Raw genomic sequence first — 24475 nt, forward strand, 5'->3', positions numbered from 1 at the left:
GGTCGGATGCGGTTTTAAGCACTGTGTGTACGGGCGGGTGCGGATTTACAAAATCGGACCCGTGCAGCTCTCTGTTGCAGGGGAAGTCCATTGTTTAAAGGATGTTTGTGCTAGTGTTGGATTTGCAGTGGCTCTTAGGAAGTGTTGGGTGTACGACGGCCTTTTGAGGTCAGAGTAATTGCAGTTTTAGGATGTGGAGAACATGTTGGATACTTTATTTCAGATGTGTTGGGACATGTTTTCATGGGGGTGTTGATCAGAAATTCCTCGGAGACTTTATACAGTATGTTTGTTTATGGTCCAAGATATTCTCAACAGCTCTCAAATCATTTCAAATGTGACACATCGGCATATCACACGGTTGCAGTTCCTTCAGTTTGCTTTTATCTGCCTTTGCTTCATCTTCCTGCAGCTGCAGAGTCAATTCAAAATGGTGTTTGGCCAGTCCCAGGGTTTGTTTGTTTTTTGCAGTGTCCTGGCATGTGTTTTTCCCTTGATCCAATGGGTTTCTGCCTAGCTTAACTCTGACATCTAGTGGTTAATGTTACTAACACACAGATCACAAACCAGTACATAACCAAAGTCATTTAAGTCAAGAAACCGTATCAGACGTCTCATACAGAAACGTCTTTAGCTTCAAAATCCATAAATTGATTAAGGCCAGATATACGAATCTCAAATGCACTGAAAAACAGTATGTTTCAATATCCATCTCTTTTTGTTCCTTAATTTCTTGTCCGTGTCCAGACGGGTGAATATGCCACCGATGAAGAAGAAGAGATGAGTCCCATGTTTCCTAACGCCATCGAGGTGTTCGAGCTGGCGGAGAATGAAGACATGCTCTCTCCTGTGGAGATGGACCCAGAGAAACTTGCACACAAGTTTAAGGAGGTCAGTGGGACACACAAGACAACCTGTAAAGCTGACCACACATAAACACATTACCATAAAAATATGCAAATCTGTTCATGCTGGCATTACTTACTTTGATTTGCATGTTTGAAATTAACTGTTTTTAAATGATAATTAATAGCTATGATCGTTTTTAGCTCTTTATTTTACACTAAAGCTCCAATATAAAAGTGTCGGTCTATATCAATGATTATTTATTCATCTGTTAGTTTGTTTGATTATTAAAGTACATTTCACAAGAAAATACTATTTCAGTTTTTCAATTTTATAATTGCTTGATTAATTAAACGTGTTACTTTCTTTCTCCATCCTTTTAAGTTTACTGTAGGTGTTATAAATCTGCTGTTTTGTTTTGTTTGTTAAATAAAACAATAAAATCATCCGCCCTATGTCTCAATATATAGAATTGTTTGCTTCAGTGTAGAATTTGAATAGAATGTATGAAAATGTTATGAACAGATTGAAAGACAGATCTCCGTTTAGTGTTTGAAAAAGAAACATACTACGTGTGTGTGTGTATGTATATATATATGTATATATTATATTTATATACACATATATGCATACTATATACTATATTTAAAAAACAATATACTGTTTAAATTATCTGCTTCTAGTATTGAGAAAATAAATAATAATCATTTCTTATATAATTATGGTCCTTTTAATAAGTCTTAAAAGTCCCAAAATAAATGAGAATATAATTTACATTCCATTCGAATTGGTTTGTAAATGTTTATCTGCATGTTCTCAATAATGAAGAGAAATGTCCATCAATCTCTGTGTCTCCAGCTCCAGATAAAACATGCTGTGACCCAGGCTGAGATCCAGCAGCTCAAGAAGAAGGTATGACCTCTCGTGCATGTCGTTTTCTTTGCTTGCTTTAAATGTAAGGTTTCAGAATAACAAACATTTGTATGAGATCTTTAACCAACCTTTATTTACCCTTGTGACGATCTCTCCGTCTCTCTGTAGTTGGCTCACGCTGAGCAGGATAAGCTGCGCTGGCGGATGGAGAGGGCTCAGCTGGAGCAGACGGTGAGAGAGAATAAGGAGCGGATGGAGAAGCTGGAGGGCTATTGGATGGAGGCTCAGAGCTTATGTCAAGCGGTGGATGAGCACCTGAAAGAGACGCAGACGCAGTACCAGACACTGGAGCGCAAGTACAGTAAAGCCAAACGCCTCATCAAAGAGTACCAGCAGAAGTGAGTGCAGGGGATTGGGGATATTAACAAGACGAGACTCAATATAATGAGTTTAATCAGAATCACAAAACAAAATAAGCATGTGTGTGGGGTTTGTGGTCAAAGGAATTAGACAAACTCCTTCATGGGAGCTAGCGAAAGGGTTTTAAACCATGTTGTGCATATGTGTGTGTGTTGTAATGCAGAGAGATTGAGTATTTGAAGAAGGAGACGGCCCAGCGCAGAACACAAGAGGAGTCAGAGGCCAGCCACAAGGTGGAGACAGAAAACCTCCAGGAGAAGGTGCGTTTGGACACCAGTATGTCCAGAAACAGTTTGCTCTTATTACTGTAGCTCACACACTGTTAGGGGTGTAACGATTCACTCAAGTCACGATGCGACACAATTCACAAAACTGATTTCATTTCTCACAATTTAGTTTTTTTAAGACAAATTAGAAATTAAAATGTGCCCTCTTATTATAATTTCTTAGACAAAATTGCTAAACATTTCTTTGTGAGATTTAAATATTCTAAAACTAAATTGTAATTTTAAAACAAACCCCAAATCAAATGAGTGACACAAATGAAAGAAATCTGGTGATTTAAACAAACTAAGGCTTTGTCTGTGCTACCACTGTGTTTTAATCATTATCCAAACAAAGATGCTGCATACATGCAACATGAGCAGAATATAATCTAAGATAGATTGTATAATTAGAAGCAAAAACAGAATGGTCTGATTTTAGTTTTGTGAAACTATACTACATAAAACATATCTGAACGAAACAAAAGCAGCAGAGGAGCTGAATGAGACGCAGATTGACTCTCATCCAGCAGGTGGCGCTCATGAACAACAGTGATACAGCGTTTCCTTGGTTGTCGCTGTAAACAAAGCAGCACTGCTGTTATAAACACTGTTTTAATATGCATATAGGAATACATAGGAATACCATTATACAAAATACCATTGAAACTTTTTAAAGACAGTCAGTTCCCCTCAGAGATCCATTCATATAAACTTACAGTCCCACCCCCAATTGTGTCACGATTCATTTAAAGCTGCAGTCCGTAACTTTTGACGCTCTAGCAGTTAATAAACAGAACTGCTTGCATCTTGAGGAAAAACATTGTAGCCGGAGCTACTTCTCTCTGTTTATGTCTATGAAGAATCACAAAGGTACCGGGTTACTCCGCCGCGGTACCCCCGAAGCAATGTTAAATAGTCAGAATATAAACACTTATTATAGATGTTCCCTAGTGATTCAGGACAGGCTAAAAACACGGTTTGGAAAATGGATTCATGGTGTACTCGCTTATTATATACAATTTGTAAATCTTGAACACAAAAAAAGTTACGGACCGCAGCTCTGATTGGTTGTTTCTTACCGGGAGCGGATGAATTTCTGCAAATGGCAATAGGACCACTGGGAGGAGCCAGAGGAGCTTGATTTTTTTCACAGATTATCTGTCTCATATTCTACTGTCAGGACATAATGACAGGTTTCACAAATACATTTTTACAAAAGTTACCTACTTCAGCTTTAACATCTCAACTGATTTGAATCGTTGTATATTTGTATTGATTTTCAACCGGCTTTCATTGTTACATACTGTACCTACGCACTGTGTGATCAACAAGGGTGAATGCGAATACTAGTTTTATTTTATGTGTATTAGCGGTAGATTCTTTTATTTGTATTTAAATCTTTAAACAGACAGGCGCCCACTTACATATCAATCTTTCTGTCTATGCATAATCCATCGCGATCCCTCAGATCTTCAGATCAGAGGTTGTTGACTGTTCCTACATGCCCATATTCAGTTATAGTCATAGCGCCACCTGGTGGAAACAGGAAGTTACAGGTTTTACGCTGCAACAAACTACTCCTAGAGATTTTTTTACATTAATGTATTTTTTGTGGTCAGTCTAATCTAAAGGCCTGTGTAATGTTAAATTGTGGAGATCTTGAGTTTTTGTTAAAGGGCGTGTCCATGGCGCCAAGACATAATTTGATGTCTCGCCACAGCAAGAGAAGTTGTTGTAACTCAGGCATAAAATGTTCAATCTTCCCCAGACTCTGCATGTTCGATAAGAGTCCTGGCCTGAACACATCTGAAGGCCAATATTCCATTATAATGATAGCGCCACCTGCTGGTAACAGGAAGATTGGCACATATATGGAAGATACTTTGATATATTCCACTTATATTTATGACTTTAAATGCATATTTCTCACCGTTCAGCTTTTTACTAAAGCCACTTGCTGCCGGTGAGCCCGGGTGCGAGGGCCCGTTCATCGCTGCTTGCAGCTTTAATCTTGGCTTGTAATGTATTGTAGAGATTCATGTAATCTCCTTAAAATAAACTTTTTTGTTCTAGTTGTCAACATTACAGCACTTTGGTCAACTCAAAATGTAAAATTGTGTTTTAGAAATCAATGTGAACTTGAAGCGAAAATCACTATTATTAATCCTATTTTTACTTGAGCGTGTCGTGCATGATGTCATGCAAGATGTAAACACAACAGTCCAAAAAAATTTTGTATCACGTATTTGGTGAACATTTTCAAAAAATATGAACCCCAAAATTTTGAACAGTTATGTATGCATTTAAAGATAAAAGCATTTGCCACATATTTAAAACTGTCAATATTAAGTGTAAATGTCGTGAACTTTCCTCTGTTTCCATCGCAGATTACTGATTTGGAGTCAAAGGTTGGCACTCTGAAGAGTTTGGAGCCGTCGTAAACCTTCCTCTGTGGAAATGACGGAGAGAATGACAGAAATGCCTTGAACTCCGCCCACTCTACCCTCCGACCACATTTTCCCTCCATGGCCTGAAGAGCCAGGAAACATGCTGAGGGGATGTTACCGGGGACAAAGAGGGGACAAAACACACTGTACCAGTCGCCTGAGGGACGTCTAGCCATCAGGAGGCCCTTTTTATAGTCATTTAGTCATGTTCTCCGTTTCTTTTTAAGCGCCCTTAAAGGTATTATGAGCCTCTCTGCTCTCGGCAGGAATGTAAAACCTCTTCGTTAATAAACGTTCACTCACGTGCTTGCAGGAGAAGAGCGAAACGGTTGCTGGATAAAGACAGCACGGGTGCCCACATGCACCCTTAATAAGTGTAGGACTGGAGCGAGAGGCGGCCTGTATAGCAGTGACTGACAAGAGGACTGTTTGTATATATTCTGGCATATATTTAAATATTAAAACCGCTTAAGCAATGTGCCGGGGGGGAGGAGAAGGGGTAAGGGCTTTCTTTACTTTTCACGTCTAGACAAATCATACAGTGAAAATGAATCCATTTTTTCATGGCAAAAGAGAGGATTTTTAAGAAAAATTGGAAAACAGGGTGTGAAAAGTGTAGTGTTAGTAGAGTTAGCATTCAGGGGCTTCTCATGTTTGCTTTCTGTTTAAAAGACGTCTTAATGGAAATAGAATGAATAGGGGCTTATGGGTGATGTTTCTTCATTAAGCATCACGTTGTGCTTTAACTCCAGTGATTGTGGTTAGGTGGTACAGTGCTCATGTGCCTCGGTCAACCCTGCAGTGTCGTCTGACTCTGTGACGTGACAGAGGAAGACTTCTGCATCAATCAGAAATATGGCCTTGTTTAATTGCTACCCGAAACCTTTCACCAGCCCTCTGTGTTTAAGCAGGCTTGTAGTGTGTTTACTCCAATGAGCCACAGTAAGTGCACTCAGACTGCACTACAGAGAGTCCAGGAGAATCCTAAAGTTTTCCGCTTAAGTCCTCCTCTGTCTGATTCATTCAGTATTATCATTCCATATGATGTGGGATCTCATTTTAGTTGGGTTGTGGTGTTATAAGCCACCTTTGTCTTCGTTATGTTGTGTTATAAGTGTTTTTGTTTTTTATTGTACTCCTGGGAAAACTGGAATTCTGAAACAGGAATTTGAGACCTCGATTATATGTCCCCTTTTTAAACTCAAATCCACAGATGATCTCAAGTTTGGCATGTTAGAGACACTGAGCCTCATTCATAGGACACGAGCAGAATTAAGCGGTGAAATGTTCGTTAAACCACTCTTGGGGGCCGTTCACACAGAACAGAAGAGAACGCCTTCTGTGTGAACGGCCCTCAGTCTGTGGAGCGCAGATTATTTTCTTTAACTGAATCAGATAGTTGTGTCTTGTTCTCACTGTTGGGCCTCTTACATCAACCATAATACTGAAAGAGAATCAAGTTGTTTTTTCACATGCCAAAAAAACTCTTATTCTAGGCTCAGTATTGAAAACCTTAAGAGCATTGGAGTTCTTCCCATTTCCCTCTTTAAAGTGTTTAAGTGTTGTTCAGCTTTTTACAAACTGTTTCATAACGTTTTCTTTAACTATTACATGTCATTTTCTGTTTTTTGGTTAAAATGTTGATAAAGCAGCAGGGTAAGTGTTTCGTGAAGCGATGGTAGGAACATAATAGGAATCGTTAAACCATTACTATTCTGCAGCTAACTTATTTTGAATGTCAGTCATCGAAAACTGCAATTAGACTGAGTTTATGTCTGACTTTCATTGTCATAGTCACCTAAAATCATTTTTCAAGCAAGCGAGAACAAGCACTGACTGGAAATGATTTTCTCGGTCCATTAAATATGGGACTTAAATATTAAATATTAAATCTCATTGACTCTTACAACTAAGGAAGCCCACTGGGTTGACAAGGACCTTATTAGCAAAGATATTTGAACAAAGCAGTGGTATGTGCTGTATATAGATGTGTTTACTGTGAGCCTCTGTTTGCTGGCTTGTACACAACGACCTTGTGTATGGATGTCCAGAGGTGACACAGTTGAAACATAGAAAGGCTCATTTCATATTCCCGTGCATCTCACTGTAGAAACGAGCAAACTGGGTTTTTATGGAGGTAACGGACACTTTGAATCTTTTAAATGCTTTTAAATTTCACATTTTAGCTTAGCTTAGCTTAGCTGCTGCCTTTAATGAAATGAATTTGCTTCCATGTACAGGAAAGAGGTCTGTGTTTTTCTCCTTGCTGGTGTAATAGTTAGTTCCTCTTTATTTTCGGGTGTCCTACGTTGTATTAAAATCTAATAATAAAATGAGTACAAAATAACATGTTTAAAGAGGTTACATCACAGTGTCGTAAAACAAGCAGCAATTTGCTTGGATCTATATTGGATGGGGGGGGGGGGCTCTACAAATGCCACAATTTGTAATTTGATTGCCAAAATTATGACATTAGCGCATTTGTCTGACACCTAACATGAAGCAGGAACACCGGTTTTATAGTTGTTTTACGAACTGGGCTCAGTTTCTTCTGTAGGTTGCTCTTTAGTTCCTTTCTTAACCCTGCTGTGTAAATTGCTACAACATGAACCAGAGGAAGATGTTCTTCATTTGAAGTAAGCATCATCATGTTCAATAATTGCACAAGTACTGTCATAATAAATGCAGAAATGTTCTGAGCAAGATTGAAATTTTGTCTTTTTTTGTTTCGTTGTGAAAGTCGATGTGCAAGTGGGTTTACAATGCTGAGCAATTGCTGTTAAGTTTTAAGTTAAAATTAGTGCTGTCAAACAATCGCATCCAAAATAAAAGTTTTGTTTACATATGTGTGTGTATGGTGTATATTATGTATATATAAATACAAAACATGCATGTATACATTTAAGACAAATGTTTATATATTAAATGTATAAATAAATATATATATATATATATATATATATATATATATAAACATAAATATTTAAAAAAAATACTCTATGTGTGTGTATTTATATATTCACAGTACACAAACATAATGTAAACAATTTATTATTTAACAATTTACAATTTTATTTTGGATGCGATTAATCACAATTAATCATTTGAATGCACTAGTTAAAATGTGTTGTATCTTATAGCACTTAGCAATATTGATACATTGAAAAATTATTATTTCCTTCATATATATATATATATATATATATATATATATATATATATATATATATATATATATATATATATTTGTCTACAGCACTAAAACAATGAAGAAATCTTTAAACAAATTGTATTTATATTTGTTAAATGGATCCAAGCTACTCCACTATTTGTTAAGAAAAAGATGGCCTTCGTTGTGATTTTAAAGAAATCAGAGTCGATTCTTTTCAATGAATAAAACCATTTGAATGGTTGTTGTGTGAATTTGGAGCAATCTGACTGCAGCAGATTCAAATGTTACAGTCGGAGCAAGTCACAGTTAGGCTTATTGAATAAACGGGCCTTGTTTGACTGGAAAGAAAAAAACGAGAGTAATAACCAATAATGATTGAGAATCACATAATTTTAAAACCTTTAGCTAGAAAAAAAAAACATTTTTGCACCCTGTGCACAGACACACGTAGCGAGGCAGAACATCTGGAGAGCTCATCACAAGAGGCTTTATTTTAGATGCATCTTTGACTCATGTCAAGAAAAGGGGGCGGGGTGATATTGCATGCCCTGCCCTCCATATCTTTCACTGGACATGTCTGAGTTTTAGATAATCGCACTGTAAACACGGACTTCTGTACAAAACCAAAAGAACAACAAGAGAATACCCGCTTTAAAAAGATCAAATAAAAACAAATGAGAAACTTTGACCAAATAAAAACAGCAAAATCCAACTAAACCACCTACATGCTGTACAATTCATCCATTGCAGACAGAAAATCTACGCAACCAAAACAGAGGATATGTACAGGTCATCTGTCACGGATAAGAAATGATATCAAACAGAAATGACAAAAACCAGTGAATATGCTATACAATACTTTCATCGCAAACCACAGACTCTGTCTGGGCCGTCGCCTTTTAAACTGTACACATACATTTCTTTTTCTCAGATTTACAAAACAAATATTCTTCTTGAGAGTCCATCTCATAGCTCTTACATAAAATAGAGTCATATTCATATTTATTTTTGCTATTTACATGAAGTATGTACAGTGCAGCCTTACAGGCCGTCCCTTGTATGACCTCAGGAGGAGATCCTGAGAGAGTCCGAACCAAGACAAGTCGTCCCATACAGAGACCGTTTACAGCTTGGGTGCAAATAAACACTTTTCCAGCTAGGAGAATTATTTAACTTCCCACCAGGCCCTTTCAACAAAACACAAAGGGCAGACTGAAAACAAGTGCTTGACCAAGTAAAGCTCCAGCTGAAATGAAGCTGGGCCATCAATGCTATATTACATTGAATAAGTGGTTCTGTTCAAAAAAAAGAAAAAAGAATACTGCATTTGGTCCATTTATACATATATATATATATATTTTTTTTTTTTTTTTTTTTTGGTCCATCACTAATCTTTAATAAATTAACAGCTAAGTTAAATTTGGCTTCTACACTACAAAAAAATAATAATAATAATATATATATATATATATATATAAGCAATATTTTTGTCTCTTTTTCTTCTATGCAAAAGTCATTAAAACAAGATAAATCTAATCAAATGATATATTAAAATTCCTAATCTGAATAAAGTTCAAGGCTTGTTTTCAGAGTATACATCTTGTTTTTACTCTACTGTCTCTTCTTGTTTTAAGCATAAATCTAACCAAATGTTTGATATATTTAATATTTAAGACATTTATTAAATATACTACATTTACTCAATTTGAAATATTAAATGTATTATTACTTTATGCAATTTTGTTTCTAGAAAAAAAAAAAAAAAGACAGAAATATTGCCATAAATAGATTTTTTGCAGTTTATATGTTCTTATACATTTAATTTAACATCCAGTTGAAGTGTATTTCTTATGACTTAATCATTGAACTAAAGAATATCCCGTACGTTGGAGCTGGTCTTGGATTCAGGACTCATTTTTGATGGCTGGGGATCCATATCTAACATCTAATGCACAGTAAGTGCCAATGTTGGCAGGGGAGGAGGGAAGACCAAAGGTCAGATTGTCTCATGTATTTTAGGGTCATGAATGTCCAAAATGCAGTCCGTGTTTCTGAAGGCCAGGATGACAAACTGTACAGCTTAAGCTTATTCCGGTTTGGTTCAGTTCAACTGATGGCAGTGCAATCAGGACAGGTTTCCCTTCAGTTGTGAAAAAAAAAAACAGTAGAAATGAATCCAGACCACTATGTGTGGTCATAATTAACACTGACACAGAATAAGCCACTATAAACACAATTCACACCATTTTCCTTAAAGAAAGTTCCTGGTTCGATGATTCGGAGGCAGAGCCTGAGATGATTGACAGCCCAGCTGGGTTGATCTACCACAATGGAGAAAGAAGGGTTGGGAGTGTGGGTTTATTTGGCGGGGACAAGAGGTTTTGTAGATATGGCTTGTAGGTTGGCTTGGTCCATTCACATGTCTTTTGGCTCTAGCTTGCTGGACATCTCAAAAAGCAGGTTTTGATTGTCGATGACCTGCAGCTGCCGCACATACGCTTTCGTCTGGAGGTGAGAGGGGGACGGCTCGGCCTCCATCACTGTGAGACAGACAGAAGGAGAAAAAGAAATCAATTAACGGCGCTAAAAGAAAGAAATCCAAAGAAACACAGAAGTCACAAAATCTGACATTTTCATTTAAAACACACTTTTTATAAATTCATGTATGTAATATTTATAGTACAATACAAAACTGATGAATAGGAATGATAAGGACTCTTATGCTCAACAAAGCTAGCATTTAATTGTTTAAAAATGCAGTAAAAACAGAAACATTGTCAAATATTATTACAATTAAAAAAATGTTCTATTGTAATATGTTTTCAAATGTCATTTATTCCAGTGATGGTAAAGCTGAATTTCCGCATTATTACTCCAGTCTTCAGTGTCACATTATCCTTCAGAAATCAGTTTAATATGCAGATTTGATGCTCAATTATCATCAGTAATTATTGGTACTCAATTGTTAATAATGGTTATTTTAAATTGCAATACTATTTTACAATATTACCGGTTTTGCTGTATTTCTGGTCAATAAATAACAGCCTGGATGAGCATAAAAGAATTCTTTAAAAATAGAAATTTTTGATTATTCCAAACTGGTAGTGTTAATGAATATTAATAATGCAACTATTAAACACTAACAAATAACATTACCCTGCATGTCTTCAAAACATATGTTGTGTTCAGGTAAAGAAATGTCATACATGTTTGAAACGAGGGTTAGCAGATGACAGAATTGTAACTCTTTATAAGTATTACATTGACAGTATCCTCCAACTGCTACTGTAAACTGCAGAGGAGTAAAAATGTAGTGATGTATTGATCGAGGTGATACTGAGGCTGACCACATGGTGGCGTGGTAGAGATACCGCTCGTGTCCAGCTGACCCGACTTCACACAAACACACACACACACAGCATCCGTTGCTAAGCCATACTTTAAAAAAAACTGCAAGAAGAGAGTAAGTGAGAGTAGGAGGAAGGAAAACAGCTCTTTCAGTAGCTATGAATAGCTGCACATTGTCCTCTCTGATCTCAAGAAAAAACTCCCTGTCTCTGCATCAGATTCAGCTGTCACTCAGGTTATAGTGAGACAGATGCTACTGCAAACCTATGCTGCTAAAATCATTCGTTCAAAAATATCACTTTCAAATAAATGCTGTGCTTTAGCATTTTCTGTTCATTAAAAAACCTGAAAAAAATAAATGTATCAAGGTTTCCACAAAAATACTAAGCATCACAGCGCTTTTCAACAGTGATTACAATAAAAAAAAAATGTTTCTTGAACAGCAAATCAGCATATTATAATGATTTCTGACGGAGCATGTGACAGAATATTCAGAATATTACTGTTTTACTGTATTTATGATTTAAAAAATGCAGGCTCATGAGAGTCTTTTTTTTAAATCATATCGACCCCAAACATTAAACCCTAGTGTACATTTATCTTGTGTTGAGGATGTTTTGTAACAAAACCAGACAAAGATATTGATTAACAAAGATGACTTTTTCCAGATATTTCCTAAAATAGCCTAGAATTAAAAAAACTAAATGTAGACAGCAGATCCCAGATCATTCAGTCAGAGACTATTTTATAAAGAATTTCAAGCTGAAATGTGACCCATTTGCTCATGAACGTCTTGGAGCAACACTGGAAACTGAATTCATTTCCTCTGTGATTTTTCTTTTCTAACGATAAGAGATCATCTGCATCCTCCTTCCTTTGACGCTTTGACAGCAGGAGAGCATTAGAGACAATTACGGAGTCATTAAGTCTCACATCCGAGCAGCTCCCCCAAAGTTCAGAGCCGGCGTCAGGGAAAGCAGTTGTGCGTGCTCTTACAAATGTCAATGGCTGCAATGTCTCTATTGAAACTGATGCCCTCTGGCCTCGACTCGTCACCAAAGGAGCTTCAGCCACTGTATAGAAATGTCACTGCAAATGGGATCCGGTTCCGTGGGCGATAGATGGAGCGTCACGCTACACCAGCATCAATCCAACAACAAACATTCAACATAAATATTAGTGTTTTATGTGTGATGACAAAGACGATGGACGGTGGTTTGGGGTGCATCTAAATTCGATTCTTTGCAGAGCATAGAGAGAAATGGATTGTTCTAAGGCCACTTCTACACACCAGACTGAAAAAGTGCTGTGCGCTTGGCTGGCCATCAATCCCTCTAATGGAAATAGATGAGGGCAATCCACTCAGGTAGATGGAGGGAGAATGAGCCATGATAATTACAGCCCTCATTCAGAGCCACAGACGGGAAAATAAGTGGCCTGACGCACGAGACCTGCTGATCGACAAACTGGAGACACACAGCACAGCAGCTACATGAGAGAAGAAAAGAATAACAGCCCAAAGGGGTTCTTTTCTTAGTGATTCATACTAAAAAAAATGAGGCTGACTCAGTTCTAGTGCTGCTAAAATATGGTGGAATATTAACACCGCTTAACAGCATATTAACACCGCTTAACACCGCTATAACAATATTAAGCTGCTAGAGAGAAACACCTCTAATGCTAATAAATATAAATGGTATAATTCCAATAATACGGTAGGTAATAAATACACTTTAATTTAAAAGTTCGAGCTCAGTAAGATTTGTTTATGTTTTTGAAAGAAGTCTCTTATTCTCACCAAGGCTGAATTACTTTATGTAAAAAATACGGTAAAAACTCTAATGTTATACGTTGTTTTCTATTTTGATGTTTGTTTTCAGCGCTACCAATTCTAATATGCTGATTCAGTGCTAAAGAAACATTTCTTGTTATTACCCATAATTATGTTTTTTAGTATTGTTTTATAATATATATATTATTATAATTTATATAATAATATATTATATAAATATAATATTAATATTGATGAATATTCAATTCATCCTTGTTGACTTAAGTATTAATTTCCTTATAAATAAAAACCTTACAGTCCCAAAACTGTTCATCTATAGTGTATAAAAGCACAGCTCCTATCTACAAATGAAAGGGAAGCAAAATCATGAAAACGTAAAAGGTATCATACACTTATTTTTTACACCTCAAATCTGTATTTTAAAATACTCATATCTAAAAAGGTAATTGCCATACTTAGAGCTATGATATTTGATTTTTCTAACTAGATTTCTTACTTTCTCCTGTCATAGTTTGTCCATTGAGTTAATAAGGATAATTTTTTTACATTATTATTGTTCACTTCTGTTATAGAAATTCAACCACTGATGAAAACCTTTTATAGAAAAGTGTCAATCCAAAAATCTCTTTTTAAATAATAAATCGTAAATTGTGTTTACCACTTGATGATTGCAGAAATGCAGGTTTCAACTGATCATGATAATGACAAAATGATGCATGACAACCTGAAAACAAACAGCTGCATGGAGAGGAAGGAAATGTTTTCTGCAGGGCGTGTGGAAGGCTGTGTGGGTGCGTGCAGAGTCACGGCTGTTCTACCTCACAGAACCTCACGGTTACCATGGAAGCCATGTTTTGTTTGTGTGGCTGAGATTTGAATCTAGGGAGTCAAGATTCCAAAGCGGTAAAACCACAAATAGAATTACAAAACACAATCTGATATTCAGCTAATCGCAGCTTCAGAAAACAAATATGGACACCTAGTCCATATTTTGAACACCTAATGACAGCATCAAGACCAACACAGTGCATTAATGCCCATCCATTTTTTCAGCAGCGGTTCATAAGTACTTTTTCCAAATTATTTTTCCATAGGGACAAAGTCTTAGTTAAAGCGTTATGAACAGCTACGAGGTGAATCACAGCATTGCAAACTTTTATTTGACAAATCTGATAAAAAGACAAAAGAACTACACTTAGAACTACAGTCCCATGAAGCATTGTGAATGACATAACTGAATTAAAAACTATTCTGTGAAATCTGTTGATTTTCTATAGAAACCATCCAACATTTCAGTATTTTGAGAGCACAGGAGACCAAGCTCAGTTGGTGTGATTTGCTGGCCGCAGCTCTCTGATTGGTGGAATTTTATGCACAGCATCATGGGTAATGTTGTTTCTCACCACAAATCCTGCTGTTTAACATGATGATTATTTGAAAACGCTGAGGGAGTGTGTGTGTTCGTGTGTATTATGAAGCGGTGCCCTGTGGCTCGTGGCCCCGAGGGCTGTGCTGTCCCAAACAGATGGGCTGTGGCAGGGTGGAGCAGCAGTCTCCTAGAACTAATCCACTCAGACAGGTGTGTGTGTGTGTGTGTGTGTGTGTGTGTGTGTGTTCATGTAGGTAGGTTGTTATGTTGGCGGGTGGAGACATGCTCTACTTTTGCACTAATCCTATTTGACAGGCCGATGTCTGTCTGTCTGAGTGTGTGTGTGTGTGTGTGTGTGTGTGTGTGTGTGTAGGAATACACATACCTAGCTGAGTGCTCCTATACCGCCTGATGCTTCGCACCATCTCAGCCACTTTGTGCTACAGAAAGAAAAAAAAGAGAGAGAGATTTGGTTGACAGTCAGTCAGTGAATGGTATGCAGTCACAAAATAATGTACCTGTGGCCTCTAATTAGCTGTACAGAATATTGTGTATTAAAGTCTCAGTGTCCATTTTTAATGATTATTTTAGTCATTTTGTTGGAAAAGGCATGCACAATGAAGACAGTTTTTACTGCATTCATTACACCCTCATCAAGCTGTTTAAGAACAAAAGCCTAAAGCTGCATTCGTTTGATCAAAAATACACTGGAAACAGTAATACTGTGAAATCTTTTGACAATTTAAAAGTAGCTGTTTTCTATTGTAATAGATTTTAAAATATAATTGATTCCTGTGATGCAAAGCTGAATTTTCAGCAACACTGCTTTTGAAAACAATGTTGAAAAAAGTTCATATATTTGTGTGGAAAAAGTTCAAATGAACAGCAATTATTTGAAATAAAAATCTTTAGTCACATTATACATGTCTTTACTGTGGCGTTTGATTGATTTCTTCAAACATTTGAACAGTAGAGGATATATTTATAATTTTTTTTACACAGACATTATAAACAGTGGGAAGCAATTAAACATGCTTAAAAGTTGATTATTCATTTTCATGCACAGCGGACTAAAATTTATATGCATGCGTGTTGTCACAACAAAAGGTATAGGGGGTCCTAATACATTAACATTTAGTCATTTTTCAGATCCTTTTACCAAAGTGACTTACAGATGAGGACAATAGAAGCAGATACTTTATAATGCTGTTATGACTGCAATGTGGAAACATTAATGAAAAAAACCTGGAAATAGATTGGTTATCATTTTTTTTTAAAAGAACCAATTCCTATTTTCAATATTTAATTGAAAAAAATAATAAAAAAAGTTATTAACCCTATTATTAAATAAAAATGAATAATTAATGCTAAACATATATTCGTTTTAAATGAAGTTCCTTTCAGTGGTAGGATTAAGATGACTGCTAGTCTGTAGAAATGATAATTAGCCATTTTACACATAACAGAAGTCTATGGTATATCCTCATCTAAGTATCTAAATAAATATGTGTGTGCATTAATGTAAGCACATCATTACTTCCATTATATATACCAACTCACCATCTTTTCAAAATTAACCAGCTCCCCATGGAAAGTCTTACAGCTCTCATGGAGGAAGGTCAGATCTGCAGAGAGAGAGTGAGAGAGTGAATGCACAATAAAGGGAACAGTTATGTAATGACATGTCATCATGCCATCACTCGCTCAGCCAGGCGTCTTCTCTCTGAGCTGAAGCTTGACGTGCACACGCAACAAAAGAGAAAGAGAGAGAGTGAGAAGGAGAAGTGAGCAGTCATCATGTCATGATGGTTGATCTGTCAGTGCCTGGGCCAGGTCTGGTGAAAAAGAGGGAGAGGCAGGTAACATGAGAGGAGAATGTTAGAGACACTACATGCTGTCAGGATGAGTCTACTGAATACAGATGACTGAGTAAAGAGAGAGAGAGAGAGAGAGAGAGAGAGAGAGAGAGAGAGAGGCCAATGTATCGGCTCATAAAAGTAATTATCTGCAGGCTTACAGTTTCACGCGACTGTTTGAGGCCTGCAGTTCAGCGTGAGCTCACCGTCTGTCTACTATATAGGGTTTTGGTAATAACCGAGACCAGTTTGAATTTAAGAAGGTGTATAGAGCAGTGTTCTTATTGATAACTAAAGCTAAGGGGGAAAAGCTTTTCATAATATTGAACAAAATATAATAAAGTTCTCAACTTCCTAAGAATTTGATATTTGCTTTGACAGCTAAACTAAAAATTAATACATTTAAGTACTAAAAATGAGCAGAACCTTTTTTTTTTCTTTTTTTTTTTTTACATTTTAAATAAAAACTTTTACAGAAATATACAATTTTAGATTAGTACAAAATTACTAAAACAATCTATTTATCTAAAAATATAATCTAAAAATAAAAGCTAAATAAATGAATATTATAAATATTGCTTAAATAACACTGGTACAGAATGTACAGTTCATCAATCATAATTGTGGGACTCCACTGGTTTCTATTTATCTGTCGAACATAAATTAATTAGCATATTATTTCTTAACTTATTAACATTATATCTCAACTGGGGAAGTAAACCATTATTATTATTATTATTACTACTACTACATATACATATACACATAATACACATAATACATATAATACATATATATATATATATATTAGTGCTGTCAATCGATTAAAAACTTTAACTAGATTAATCACACATTTTTTTCTGTGATTAATCGCAATTAATCGCAATAAAAAAAGAAATGTTTTTGTATGTTTTTAATATATTTTTTTATGTAATAATTTCACAGTTAATCAAATTAATGTAGAAACAACATAAAGACAGTATATTTTAAATACTTGTTTAAATGGCATCTTTTTATGAATGAAGGCCAGTATTACTGATATTAATACAGCTACTGATTTTTTTTATTTTTTACATTTATTATTAGGCTTCAAAAATATAACAGTTTTTAATTTAAGTAAACTTAAAACAATGCTAACATAAACCCATAATAAATGTCATGTTTACTCCTGCCCTTCCTGTCTTAACAGTTAGGAAATATACAGAAATTTAATAAAGTTATCAAAGTTATATGCAGTCTGCACTGCATAAACTATAAATTAAATAGTTAATCCTTATTAAAGCTACAAAAGTTATTTAGTCAAGAGCAGCGAGTCATTTTCTCTGTTCCCTTTGTTCTTTAACTTTACTGACAGGAAGCTTTATTGGCTGCTGTCCCAGACAGACACGCGGATCTCACCGTTTATATACTGTCTATGGATCTCGCCTCAATCTCTCACAACTCTTTTTGTTCATTTTAGACTTTATATAAATCATTTAAGATTGCTCTTATGACGATAATCGACAAAACTGGCACTTTGGGATGTTTATTGTTAGTTCAAGCGCTTAAGAGAACTGGATTCTGGCGCCCTGTCTATGCATTGTATGTGTGTGTGTGTGTGTGTGTGTGTGTCACATAGGGGCATTCACAGACAGCGTATTCTCTTTTGTCTTGCCGCGCTTGAAATGTTTAAAAGCATTTAAATGAATAAGAGCGTGATCATATAATGTAAAGCTAGCCAACGGATGGCAGAAAATACGGATGCTGTGTTAATTGCGTTAAATATTTTGACACGTTAAACCAGACAAGAATTAATCGCATGCGTTAACGCGTTAACGTTGACAGCACCAATATATATATATATATATATTATTTAAAATGTAAAAAGTACAATGCCTTTTCTTAGCCATGGCGATAAAGTTACCTAAATGTTGAGAAAGGCCGAAAGGAGGGGTGCATCATGCTTCACCTCCTGACCTGCTTCTCTGAGCCATTAAAAATGCAACACGCGTCACATTTCGCCTTGCCATCACAAACAAACAACCCCTCCAGTTCTCCTGAAGGTCGCCGTTTTAACTCCTATACTCAGAATTTATGATGAAATGTGGCTACAATCAGCATCATCTAATTCACTTGATGCCATGCCAAATGCACTTCTATTTCACATGTGCACATATACACGACTCCTGCAGGATTCCCGTTTTCAGATCAGTTGACATTTCTAGACACAAATGATTCAGTCAACTACTAACATCATTCTAACATCTTTATCCCAGCAGACTCATGACAATTTACACTTGCAGACCATGCAGGAGACACGGTGTTCAAATCCATTAAACAGCACTGTCAGACTACAGATGAAGCCATGCTACGAGGAGTGACAGATCAGCATCAAATACAAATCAAAGGTGCTCAAAGACATTCCCAAATGTTTGGAGTCGGACACATTGTATTGTGGGCAATAGTCCCTGAGCAATAAAACTGGTTGTATACTGTTAATCTGGCAAATATTGTCAGTAAATCCTTGCATTACAAATAAAATTGGCATATCAATAAACAAGAAATAAAACTATTCTAAATGTCTAGAACTACATATTACACTAGGAAAAAATTATAATTAAATAATTTATAGGGACACTTGAGTGTTTTGTTCCTCCAAATGAATCAGCTTGCTACAATGAATCAGACTTTTCAAGTTTTAGTCCTGAGTTCATTATTCTTGAGCCTGTTCTTCCTCATTTCTAAAGCCTGTCTTTCGTATTCTGATGTCTGTGTGTCTCATGCCAGAGTCATGTAATGTGTGTCAGACTGAAGCGCAGAGCAATGCTCAGCAAAGATTTTGATGTTCAGCTGATCCTGACAGGCTTGAGTCATGAGCACCTAGAGGGAAGGAGACAGAGAGAGACTACAGACACCAGAGAGGACAGATGGGACAGGAACATAGCAGCTGTGTGTGTGTGAATGTGTGTAGAAATGAGGATGAGCAAATAGGGAAAGGTGTGTATGTGTGTGTACATGGACGGTTTTAAAATCACTACAATTCAAAAGTTCTCAAGTCACTCAGATCTTCATTCAAGATTTTCGTCTTTTCAGGCAGCAATTTTAGCATGTAATAAACATTTGAATGAATTGAGGCAACAAAGTGTGGGTCAGGTTTTGCTTTCATTATGGGGACCAAATATCCCCTGAAGCATAACGAACGAAATCCACAGAAGTCCACAAGGAAACCCATAAAGAGATTAAATTATGTCTTAAAGGCATGCAAAAAATCTGGGGTTAAAGGTTAAGTTTAGGGTTTGAGGATAGAAAATAACATTGGCTCAGTGAAAAAAAAAATAATACAAAATGCACTAATGTGTATGCATGCATGCTGATCCCTGGTGCATGTTAGCCTGCAGGGGGGCTGAAATCCAGCATGTTCAGGAGCTGCAGATCAGAGGGACATTAATTAATGAGGCGGGGCCTTTCAGACTGACTTCAAAATCACAGAGGCAGTCACGGCAGGAGGGGACTTTAGAGGAACACATATGGACAACAGCTGGAGGAAGAGACTGAGAGCACACTGGTGCTACTGTAACGTGTGTGTGTGTGTGTGTGTGTGAGGGACTCACCCTTTAGCAGCAGTGGAGTGAAGGGTATGAGTGGGGCTCTCAGGCTCGCTAGAAGGTCTCTGTATGATTTGTGGTTCCTCGAAGGGTCCTGCAGCAGCACAAACAACATCATCATTATGAATGCTGTCGATTAATGTCAAATCAGCCTGCAGAGTGACAAATTTTATTGCTCAGAGGTTGTTCTTTCAGAGATCAAGAGACTTAATGGAGGTCTCAGTTACACTGCGTTCAATTACTTAAGGAATGATTCACCCGAAAATGAACATTTGCTGTTAATTTGCTCACCCTCAGGCTATCCAAGATGTAAGTGACTTTTATTCTTCGGTAGAACAGTAGAGAGGATTTTTAGCTGAACCTGTGGTCCTTAGTGATTCAAGTCAATGGGTTCCGTCACTTTGAGAATCAAAAAAAGCAGGTAAAGGAGGCACAAAATAGCTCCTGGCGATATAGTGAGGTCTTACAGAGCAAAACAATCCATCTGTGCAGGAAACTGAACATTATTTGATTCATTTTGTGTGTCCTGTACCTGTATATTTGATTTATTTTGTTTTCTTTCAAAGTGATGGAACCCCTTGTCTTGTATTTTATGAATGAAGGTCAGTAAATAAACAGCAAAAATGTCATTTTTGGGTGAACTAACATTCATTAAGAAATAAAGAAATAAATGTACTTATATCTAAAAGTACTGAGTAGAAAAATAGACACAAATGGGACAATTGATGACATACAATTGGAGTATAGAGTTATCAAATGAACACTGATTTCATAGTCCAGATAATGATCACTGCTGTCTAGGAAAAACAGTTCAGATATTAAATTGCATTTGGGATTTTTCTTCACTTACCGCAATGCTCTCAAACTGCTGAAACTGCTTCCGAAACTTTCCTGGCAAACCCTGCCAAAACACACACAATTAGCAAATCACACATTGCACATGCAAATTAAAACTCCATTAGGAACTGGATGCATGTAAACAACACAGCACATGAGGTAAAAAAAGGTTTAAGGAGTTATGATTTATTTAAAAATCAAAAGGCATAACGGACAATAAATGCACAGGTGGACATGGAAACATTTCCTTTGGAACAGCACAAGCTGTTGTCATGACAACTGCTAATAGCCTCCTGCCAAGAATAACACTCGGCGGTTCTTAGGAACGAGTGTAGGACGAGGTGCTAAGAGACTGTGTGTGAGAGAGAGAGAAAGAGAGTGTGAAGAAGAGAGATTAACAAGCAAATGCACTCACTTCCCAGGTCAGACGCAGGCGGCTGACTGCAGGGTTGTCCAGTCCCAGAACCAGCGCCAGGAACGACAGCAGATCCTGCTGCTGTTTACATCTGAAACACACACACAACACTCATTACACACACACACACACACACATAACAAACAACTCAACAGTCTTAGAATTGTTCTCTGAATTGTTCAAAAGGCATATTCGAAACCGGGTCGATCACATAAAAAAAGAGGACGCTCTACCATCTATTCCACTGAATCTGACAACTGAGGGCCGTCTTTTGTAATGTTGACTGGCCCAACTGGTGGATGGAGATTGTGTAAATAGCCTCTGCCAATAAGGTGGGCTATTTGCACTTAGTGTAAATAGACACTCAGATTTTTTTTTTTTTTTCCCAACAGTTAAACAGTAGCCCACAAAAAAAACGGGGTGCTGCAGTACCCTAAGCACCCCCACCCACTTCCCCCGCCTATGGTGGCTACCCACCCGCTCCGAGAGCCAGAGTACCGAGCAGGTGTTGATAATGTGGGTGGTCATATGTTATCACATACACAGTTATGACGCAGTTCAGTGCCATGATGACTCCTGAATAATTCATTTTTGACACCTTCAAAAGCAGTTTCAGCTGGTACCCATCCCAAACACATATACACTCACAAGGCTGCAATCTTGATGAACTTGCGCAGTAGCTGTATCCTCTTTGGGAGCGACTGGCACTGCAGGATCTCTGTGGCGACCCAGTGCTGCACTTCACTGCATCGCTGCAGGATCAGCTCCAGGTTGAGGGGGCGCCAGCGAGCCTGCTCCCCGTGAAACACGTAACACACAAACTCCACCTGTTCCAACAAACCCCAAAAAAATATCATAAATAAATCAAACAGGAACAGGAACAAAGACACATGGAAAACATTGCATAATGTGCCATAAAGTTTTGATGTTTTTACATGGACTTTGCTATCTAAAAGCCAGTTTCCTAAAGCACACATTTGATTGCAATGGAAAACTACAGAGGATGCATCTAGAGAAGTCTTGATCAGACTTTGTAGTAACCCACCCTACAAAGGATACACCAAATAAATATGCATACTGATAAATTAAGATATATTGTTGACCATTTTAGGCCAGTGTTATTTTAGTTTTATTTACATAATATTATAATAATTATTGATCTATTCATTTTGAATAATTTAAATTTTAGTTTAAGTCTTAGTCAGTTGTTATGAGCTTTTGTAATTTATTATTTTATCTATTTCATATTTTTATATATCGCTATTATAGTTTTGGTTTTAATAATCTCAGTGTCTCAGTACCTAAACATGTTTTATTTCAGTTAGCTGTCATGGCAATATTTCAGAGTTTTTAAAGTTGAAGATTTTCGTCTATTTTTTATTTATTTATTTACTTTCAACTCTAATTCAATTCCCAATCTCACAATTTACTAGTTTTATTCTTTATTTTGTTTGTGCATGTAATGCGTGCCATTGCATAATACTTTTAGTACCTTTGAGATAATTAATAATTTAGTTTTAATTTTAGGTAACAATAACAATACTTTTTTTTAGGAATTTTGAAAGAAACTGAAGCATAAAAACAGACATGAAATAATCTACAATCTAAAAAAAACACTCAGGATAACATTTATTTGTGGACTTAAAATCTTGGAAATTATTAAGTTTAAAAGCAGCTAATAAAGAGTAAACAAATAAATGTTGAGAGCATGATACTAGCAACTAAAGAGGTCATGGGTTTGATTCCCAAATTCACATAAAACGCACCTTACATGCCCTGCAATTTGCTTTGGATAAAAGCATCAGCCATGCACATAAAACAAGAACTAATAACCAAAATTTAATGCAGAGCTACAAGGAATTCGTCTTTTAAAAACAAATCTCCTGATATCTCCCAAATACAATGATGTGCAAGCATTAAACACATTGATATTATGTGCACAATGCAATGCAGCAGCTTTCCGCTGGCCTGTGTCTCTCTGTGGTGAAGCGGAGCTGAATACTGATGATTTGAGGGCCGTAGTGTCCTGACCTCGTGCACACAGCTGAAGAGTTCCCAGTCGAACACCACCAGCTGATTGGCCACCTCCTCTGCGCTCATGTCATGGAGTTTGCTGTCTCCTGGCGACCAGTGGATCTCCTCAGGGAGCGGTATCTGACCGACAAAGACATGAGGATGAGGACCGGAATCACCAAAAGACGAGTCAATATGGCTTTTTCAATAACTTTTACATTAGGTGCCCCCAAGTCTTGAATATTTGCTTCCATCTACCGCATTCTCCTCACACAGTGAAGCTGAACTACGATCACAGAGTTTAAATAACTCCAGCTCTCTGTTTGACTAAACACTGCTTTCGCTTTGTGGTTGAATAAAACAAGATTTCTGATGGCTTTCTGAACCACTGATTTAAGTTCTCAGCACTATTGTAGATAGCATCTTCAGTGAACATGAAGTCTGTGGTGTTTAACTAACAACGATCATGAGGAAGAATTCCTCAGGAGCGTCTCGCCCACGGTTCTCACCAAGCTCTCGAGCTCCGCGGGCTCGCAGGCGAACAGGTGGGTGTTGACGCCCAGAGTGGTGAAAACGGCCTCGTCGCTGGGACGGAACACAGCCTTCTCTGAACAAACACAGATTAGATTATGATGTTAAAGCAGATGAGCCAAAGATGATGTGTTCCCAAACAGTGAGTCAAGGTCGGGATCATTATTAACTGTCATGCCGCTTCATAATTCACACATATGTGTGCAAATGAGGTCTTGGTAAGTTTGCATTCTCTTACCCCCAGATGAGGTGACGGCCACCAGTATGAGGTTGGCAGGTTGGGTGGGCTGGTCCTCGCTGTACTGGAGTTTCTCTTTCACCAGAGCCAAGATCTCTCCGACCCGGCATGAGAGACGGCTCCGGATGGTCACGTATGAGTGGTCTGGTGTGTAAACCCTGCAGAAGACTAAACAAGGACCAAAGAGTCAAATTAACTATCCAATCACCCCCATCTTAGTCTCAATGCACTGCACATTATAGAATTGATTTAAAATCCTTTTAGGAGTACGTAATTCAGTGAATGAAAAAAGCTTTCAGGCAACAGTATCACATGCTTAATAATAATAATAATAATTAACATGTTTTATCATTTTTTTTTAAAAAGTCAGTTAAGTGATTAAAATTTTGTTTGTGTACAGCTCGTTTTCGAATATAAAATTGTGAAATGTTTTTACAAAATAAACTATACTTTTTCTATTTCAAAATA

The 24475-nt window shown here is 37.0% G+C and overlaps 2 protein-coding genes across 2 annotated transcripts in view; one reads left to right on the top strand and one right to left on the bottom strand.

The window, feature by feature from the left end:
- Window positions 1–6432, top strand: part of ppp1r9ba (protein phosphatase 1, regulatory subunit 9Ba) — a 45423-nt gene extending 38991 nt beyond the window's left edge. The window contains exons 7-11 of the mRNA XM_059551732.1: window positions 748–891; window positions 1705–1758; window positions 1888–2117; window positions 2303–2399; window positions 4793–6432. Of these exons, the coding sequence (XP_059407715.1) occupies window positions 748–891; window positions 1705–1758; window positions 1888–2117; window positions 2303–2399; window positions 4793–4846 (579 nt within the window). The 3' untranslated portion in view covers window positions 4847–6432. The remainder of the gene's footprint in view (window positions 1–747; window positions 892–1704; window positions 1759–1887; window positions 2118–2302; window positions 2400–4792) is intronic.
- A 2055-nt stretch (window positions 6433–8487) lies between these two features.
- Window positions 8488–24475, bottom strand: part of rapgefl1 (Rap guanine nucleotide exchange factor (GEF)-like 1) — a 39322-nt gene continuing 23334 nt past the window's right edge. The window contains exons 6-15 of the mRNA XM_059551737.1: window positions 24008–24175; window positions 23748–23845; window positions 23257–23379; window positions 21874–22052; window positions 21226–21316; window positions 20824–20874; window positions 19980–20067; window positions 16094–16158; window positions 14919–14973; window positions 8488–10564 (exon numbers count right to left, since the gene is read on the bottom strand). Coding sequence (XP_059407720.1) covers window positions 10440–10564; window positions 14919–14973; window positions 16094–16158; window positions 19980–20067; window positions 20824–20874; window positions 21226–21316; window positions 21874–22052; window positions 23257–23379; window positions 23748–23845; window positions 24008–24175 — 1043 coding nt within the window. The 3' untranslated portion in view covers window positions 8488–10439. The remainder of the gene's footprint in view (window positions 10565–14918; window positions 14974–16093; window positions 16159–19979; window positions 20068–20823; window positions 20875–21225; window positions 21317–21873; window positions 22053–23256; window positions 23380–23747; window positions 23846–24007; window positions 24176–24475) is intronic.

This window comes from Carassius carassius, chromosome 1 (assembly GCF_963082965.1).
Source record: "Carassius carassius chromosome 1, fCarCar2.1, whole genome shotgun sequence".
Taxonomy (NCBI): Eukaryota; Metazoa; Chordata; class Actinopteri; order Cypriniformes; family Cyprinidae; genus Carassius; species Carassius carassius.